General features: G+C 37.7%; 2 protein-coding genes across 2 annotated transcripts; one reads left to right on the plus strand and one right to left on the minus strand.

Annotated features, from left to right (window-relative positions):
* The first annotated feature begins 365 nt into the window (after positions 1–365).
* On the plus strand, positions 366–3,534 carry LOC105166044 (tubulin beta-1 chain). The gene is made up of 3 exons (XM_011085257.3): positions 366–989; positions 2,319–2,588; positions 2,686–3,534. The coding sequence occupies exons 1-3, from the start codon at positions 587–589 to the stop codon at positions 3,360–3,362; spliced, it is 1,350 nt and encodes a 449-aa protein (XP_011083559.1). The 5' UTR covers positions 366–586; the 3' UTR covers positions 3,363–3,534.
* Positions 3,535–5,779: 2,245 nt separating this feature from the next.
* LOC105166068 (uncharacterized) lies at positions 5,780–7,505 on the minus strand. The gene is made up of 4 exons (XM_011085288.3): positions 6,943–7,505; positions 6,758–6,820; positions 6,469–6,543; positions 5,780–6,369 (listed from the first exon to the last, which is right to left on the minus strand). Exons 1-4 carry the CDS (start codon positions 7,312–7,314, stop codon positions 5,986–5,988), a joined length of 894 nt encoding a protein of 297 aa, XP_011083590.1. The 5' UTR covers positions 7,315–7,505; the 3' UTR covers positions 5,780–5,985.

The following is a 7,505-nucleotide window of genomic DNA, read 5'->3' on the forward strand; positions in this document are numbered from 1 at the left end:
AAGCAGGACGGCAGTCACTGGCACTGCTGATGTGAATGTGATGAATTGATAGAAGTTGGGAGGGAGTGTGGGTCCCACCCCTGCGGTAATAATTAAAATCCTCGCGTTCAAAATGGTGAAAAGCCCCAATCCAACCACTGCATCTGCATCCCCACTCACCCCAAATTAAATGCGCACACAGAGTATCCGACCTCCTCAACTCCTGGGTCCCGCATCCAGCGGTTTCATTGTCCTCATTCCCTCCTCTCACATGCCAATATCCAAATCCCCACCGTCGCTCCGGTTCTCTCCAGTTCCACCTCCAACCAATACCATTCCTCCTTCAACGTATAAAAACGCCTCTCTCCACAAAATGCTAATGACCCCGCCACGTTTTTGGTTCACTGCAGAGATTGGAGAGAAATTCACGGTACTCTTCAAATATCTCCCTCCCTCCATTCCTCCCTATTTCTCTCCTCCCTCTCCCTTATTAACTACCCACATCTCACAATCATCATCCCAAGCTCAGTCACATTCCCTCCCCCCACCCCTCCGCCCACACAAACACGCAGTGGAGAAGAATCCCCTGAAGTAAACGTCTGCAAACATGAGAGAAATCCTACACATTCAGGGAGGCCAATGCGGGAACCAAATCGGCTCCAAGTTCTGGGAGGTGATCTGCGATGAGCACGGCGTTGACCCCACCGGGAAGTACAAGGGCGATGGATCGTCCTCCGAGACGCAGTTAGAGAGGATCAATGTCTACTTTAACGAGGCGTCTGGTGGGAGGTACGTGCCGCGTGCCGTCCTTATGGATCTGGAACCTGGTACAATGGATTCAATCAGATCCGGTCCCTACGGCCAGATCTTCCGGCCGGATAATTTTGTGTTCGGGCAGTCGGGTGCGGGGAATAACTGGGCGAAAGGACATTATACTGAGGGCGCGGAGCTGATTGATTCCGTGCTCGATGTTGTTAGGAAGGAGGCCGAGAATTGTGATTGCTTGCAAGGTTTGTGAGATACGGATATTCTTCTTTTTGTTTCAATATGCTGCTTATTGCTGGTTTATAGTATATTTCTACGTGGAATCTATGTGCTCTCTGTTTGATTCTTCCCTACGTGTGTATATGCATGTGATGTTGTAGGTAGATGGTATCTACTTTCTATTTCTATATGCGTGATCCCGGTGTCGTTGTTTTTAAATTTTTCTTTGTTTCTGCTAATCATAAATTAAGTCTTTAGTATGCTTTCTCTTGCGTCTAATTTCTTGTATAATAAGGGTCGAATTTATATGCTTTCTGTTTGTTTGTTTTCTCAACCTGTGTTCTATTGTTCTTATTTCACTACGCTGATAGATCATGAACTGGAGATTTTCACGTGATGTTTCCTAGGGAGTACGATTGATTTAAATTTAGAGAGATCTAATATGTCATTTTACCTGAAACCTTAACTGCGATTTCAAATGCTTATTTAGGTCATCTGGTACCGTAGAATTTATAAATGTAATCATAAATCTGTTAATAGCTCAATCTCTATCGTGCAAGTTCTCTGGTTAAGAATGTAATCACCAATAGAAATTTCGAATAGAATAGATCACAGTTGAATATGCTATGCATTGAGATCGAAGCCCTTATCTACCTTGTAATTTACTATATTAATAATGTTAATTTCTTAAATAATGGAGCATGTTCGTGTTCCCTTTCATGTTGGAAGCAATTCATATTATTAGCATTGTCATTCTATCACACCGACAGTTTCTCCTCTGGCAATTTGACAATTATTGGACTTGTCTGGTCCTTGTACTAATGGTAGTGAAACTGTTGCACCAACCTGATGGGGTCATGTCCTTTTCTTTTTCTGGTGATGTCTAATTGTTGTTCTCTGCTTTCATAATTGACAGATTGTTTTTATGGAAATGGACTCATGATCTCTCTTGCCAACAATAATTTGAATAAAGCGCATACTGTTCATGATCATGTCTCTGTTTGGAGAAAATTAGTGGATTTATTTAGTGGAGACTAGTTGTATGAGTTTCAATTCCTGATATTTTTGTGGATTCTGACTTACCAAGCAAAATTTTCCTTTAAGATTGTAGGACTCTAGGTTCATAAATTAATTGGTGTCATGGTCTACGGAATTGCAGCAATACATTTCATGAGATGTTAATACACAACTATCATGCTATCATTACGATCAAATACAAAAACAGTGTGTATTTTCTTTGTTTATCACATAATTGGGATTGGGAAATTGTTGCGTCCCTCGTCCATATAAATCCCGTGAACGCATTTGCTAGAAGTGCTAATGATTACATTATGTTGTGGTTTTCATTTGACCAGGATTTCAGGTATGCCACTCTCTTGGAGGTGGCACAGGTTCTGGCATGGGTACCCTGTTGATTTCAAAGATCAGAGAGGAATATCCAGATAGAATGATGCTCACCTTCTCTGTTTTCCCATCGCCAAAGGTCTCTGACACTGTCGTTGAACCCTATAACGCCACTCTCTCAGTGCACCAATTGGTGGAGAATGCTGATGAATGCATGGTCCTCGACAATGAAGCTCTCTATGACATCTGTTTCAGGACTTTGAAGCTCAGCACTCCAAGCTGTGAGTACCCACCATTTATTATAGAACATAAAAATTTTGCTTGGAGCTTTTAGGGTAAACTCTAATGCTTGTCTTTCTTGGTATCCTTTGTTTGCAGTTGGTGATTTGAACCATTTAATTTCTGCAACCATGAGTGGTGTAACCTGTTGTTTGAGATTCCCCGGCCAGCTGAATTCTGATCTCCGGAAGCTGGCTGTGAACCTGATACCTTTCCCTCGTCTTCATTTCTTCATGGTGGGCTTCGCTCCACTTACCTCTCGTGGATCACAACACTACATCTCTCTCACTGTCCCTGAGCTAACACAACAAATGTGGGACGCAAAGAACATGATGTGTGCTGCTGATCCTCGCCATGGACGCTACCTGACAGCCTCTGCCATGTTCCGGGGCAAAATGAGCACAAAGGAGGTGGACGAGCAGATGCTTAACGTGCAGAACAAGAACTCTTCATACTTTGTTGAGTGGATCCCCAACAATGTGAAGTCTAGCGTGTGTGATATTCCACCAACGGGGCTGAAGATGGCATCCACATTCGTGGGGAACTCAACATCAATTCAGGAAATGTTCCGAAGAGTGAGCGAGCAGTTCACTGCCATGTTCAGAAGAAAGGCCTTCTTGCACTGGTACACTGGGGAGGGCATGGATGAAATGGAGTTCACTGAAGCTGAGAGCAACATGAACGATCTGGTGGCAGAGTACCAGCAATATCAGGATGCGACTGCAGATGATGAAGAAGACTATGAAGAGGGTGTTGAAGAGCAGTATGACAACTGAAAGAGTTTATGAATAGATTCTTGTTTTTCACTGCTTTTTTGCGTGTTTTCTACTATCATATATCATGTATTATGTTTTCATGCTTCATTTTCTTTATCCTGAACTTAATACCCAGCTTGCTGGCTTTTATTTGTGAGTATCATTTTATCCATCATTTGTATTATTGTTGGTATTTCTTTGGTGCATTGAGGTCTAAAATTCAATTCATGGAGTCTTAAACATGTGTCTGCTTTATTTAGATATTGATGAGTTTACTCGGATTCAAGATCCATTTTTCGAGCTAGGAGTAGGTCTCTACCTGCTCAAGGCTCAACACCTATGATGTATGGATACCGATATGGAGACATGGAAAATGTAGAAAAATATAAAAAATCAGAACATGAAACTAACATTATTATATATATTCTTAATTTTTTATAAAATTAAAATATATCATTTGAAAAACATCAAGATAAAATATAAAATAAGTATCTTACATTTACATTTTTAATCAAATGTGGTTTTAAAAATACACGTAATCAGTTTATTTTAAAAGTAGGCAATGAAAAAATATTTAATAATTCAAATCAATTAAATCATCATGATCATCTCTCGAATTGTAGTAATTTCATTTCAAAACTTTTAGTTTGGGAGGAGTGAATTAATGTTTTTTCTTCTTTATTAAGCTGGATTTTTTTTAATGACAACCCAAAAATTTTTAAAATTATTAAAAAAAAATAATGAACGTGTCTAAAACAAGTTAAATACGATAATCAATGTTGTGTCCTTTATATATATATATATATATATATTTTTTTTTTTCGAAAATGTCCTTTATATTTTGGAGAGGCGGATACTGTATTCCAAACATACCCAATGCATGTTCGAGTCATTTCCGTATCGGACACGGGATATTTTTTTTAGAGTGTTAAAACACGAGTTTTTTTTTAAAAGACATGTATGTATATGTATTGTATTTTAATACTAGACATCTTGAAGCGTCTCTACTTACATATAATAAATATCTTTTTATATTTTAAAATATATTATAAAAAAAATAAATATATAAATCAACAAATCACATTTAAAAGAAAATCAATTTAAGATATTATCCAAAAAATAAAAGAATTTATCTAATGGTGTTTAAAATCACGCGGAGCCACTTTTATTTAAAAAAAAAAACAGAAGTTATGACAATTAATTTTAAAATTATTATTAGGTATATAATTGTCATGTTAAAAAATTAGTGTAACGGTGTCTCTAATCATTATAATGTAGATCTTTCTTTTTCATATTAGTATAAATAAAAGTTTTAGAAAAAAGGGATGTTGTTCTAGTACAAACATTACATCAATATGGGAATAAATCCATATTACTCCCTAAAATATTAAAAAGGAGCAAAAAATCCCCCTGAAAATAAAAGGGTGGAGGGGAGAAGAGCCTCCCCATTTTTTTAATAAAGAAGTATATTATCACTTTCGCTGGGTAGTGTAGTTCACTAGCTCATTTTGCGACTGGTTTAGTGATTTTGATGTGTAATCGATCACTTTTACCCCTAATTACTAAATAAATTGCATATATTTCCGTAGAAACTATACAAAATCCATAGAAGAAAACCTCGAGAAGAAGAGAAAACTGTGCTGCAATAAAAAAAAATTGATAATATTTTACAACTTTTATATTTAGTAATTAGAGGTAAAAGTGATCATTTACAAACCAAAATAACTAAATCAGTCGCATAAATAAGCGAGTGAACGACACTGTTCAGCAAAGGTGGATAATATGCTTCTTCATTAAAAGATTGAAGAGGCTATTTGTCTTTTTTTTTTTTTTTAAGGGGATTTTTTTGCCATTTTTCAATATTTAGGAGGATAATTTGAATTTATCCCATCAATTTGCTCTAGAAAATGGGAGACATCAACGATATACAAATGTCCAAAATGGCTGCAAGCCGCTGTCTTCGCTACATAATCAGCAGTGCTATTTGGGTCCATGTAGCAATAATAGGGCTTAACGTAGTTGGACACATTAAACTCATTTTATTTATGAAATTCAACTTTTCAAGATCGGACAAAGTTTTTCATACATTTATCTATCAAACATTAATTTCATCCCATAATGTAAACTAATGATTTGGGACGACTTCTTTTCCTTTTTAAGCAAGCTGTATTTGACAATGTAGTCAATGACATCGACCCAAAATAAGTCAACCTTTGCGTAACAAATTTTTTAAATATATTTATACAATTTAATAAGAAGAATAAATTTGATAAGTTATTCATTTTTTCTATTTTATCTTTCGTTTAATTAAATAAATATTATAAAAAGTTATATTTCTAAAGTTTATCAATGGTGAGAACTCTAAGTAACTAACTAAAATCTTGCAATAAAAAATTAAAGTATGAGCAGACATCGAGTGTGTTTCGACAGCTAACTAATGAGCAATGAAATTGAGCATTGAGCAATTAACCAAAATTAAAATAATTAATACAATGAAATGAAATGAAATGAATCTTGACAAGAAGGAGATTCATCAGTCAACTATTTCTCTAATTCTCACTAACTATTTACACTTTCAGATATTAAATTATAAAGAATTGCAAACATCAACAAAAAGAACACTAACCTATACATAATCTCATTCTCATCTCCTTCCTCCCAATTTAATACCACAAGCACTCCTCATAGCCTTGATCTTCATGATACCTCTCCTCCTCCTCCTTGCTTCAGCACATCTGGACCGTCTATCAGCATTTCTACTGCTCATATCCAACGCACCCCCTTCAGCAGAGCTGTTCAGGTCAGGGAGGCCCACATGGCAGCTGACTGGTCCAAGCCCACTGTAGAATTGGGTTCTAATTGGGCCCAATGAATGCTCAAATTTCTCTGCCATTTCATCCGCAACCAGCGGCTGCTGCTGCTGAGGCGCTACACCAATTTGGTTATGTTGGATTAATTGCATTCCAAGATTCATCAATCTGCTTGTTTCCGTTTCAGGGTCTTCTCTTTTTATGCAAGAATTTAGCACCTGTGTAAGATTTAAAATAGAAACCAAATAACCAGGATTCTCACCATGGACATAGGCATAAAAATTGGACAAGAAATAAGCAATTAATAATATTAGTACCTCTTGTTTCAATGCTTTCAATTGTGAATTGTAGGCATTCAACTTGTTGTAATACTTGGTCACATTTTCAATCTCCTGTTCAGTAGAGAACAGACCAAAGTTAACAGAAAAGTAAGTAGGTACCAAGAATGCTATAAACAAGAACAGATAAGATAATGTGGGAGATATTTGACGAATTGACGGAGTTAAGGGATACCCACGTCGAGTAAAACAGTTAGACATAGAGGGAGAAGATGAAGAGAAGAGCAGGAAGAGATAATTCTGTTAGGAAGGTATTTTGCAAACTCACCCCTCTAAGCAAATCCCTGCGCTGAGTTAATTCTTCTATCATATCAACGTACTGCTCCTTTGACTGCAGATCAATGAACACAAGTATGACAAATTTCGGTAGTTAAAATATGAAAAAAGGGTAAAAGTAAGTAACGGGAGCAAATTGAGACAAAAATCCAGTTGCATAAGCTCCAAACAACATACCCTTTTTTTGCAACTTTTCTTCAAACTGTGCCTGGGCTTTTCATCAGATTCACTTGGCGAAAAATGGAGCGGAGAGACCGGACTTCCGGTGGCCGCGGCGGCGTCCTGCTCCGCTTTGGCTTGGGTCTTTCTCTCTTCAATTTCGACGTCGGTCCTATGGAACAACGGAGACCCCGACGAGGGTGCACCAGAAGACGATGGACCCTCAACCAAACTAGATCTCCTCCTCTTCCTACCCCATTGGAATCCGGCGAGAGAGTCCAGCAATCCGATCATACCTGGAAGATCGAGTAGAATTTGAGCGACAGAGATTTCATCCTCTGTAGCAGACGCGAGGAGAGAACTCTGTTCAATACTGCTGCTCTCTCTCATCGTCCTTTTTTTTCTGCTAACTCTCTCTCTGTCTGTCTTCCAATGTTGTTTTTGCTTTTTCTCCTGAAGCGATAAGGAGACGGTAATGGCGGATTTCCAGAGAGAGAAGAAGAAGAGGTTTTGTAAAAAAGGGAAAATCCAGGGGAGAGAGAAGGGAGTTGGTGATGCCACGTGCCGAGCAACTAGAGATG

The sequence above is a fragment of the Sesamum indicum genome, linkage group LG7 (assembly GCF_026168435.1).
Source record: "Sesamum indicum cultivar Baizhima isolate 11 linkage group LG7, ASM2616843v1, whole genome shotgun sequence".
NCBI lineage: Eukaryota > Viridiplantae > Streptophyta > Magnoliopsida > Lamiales > Pedaliaceae > Sesamum > Sesamum indicum.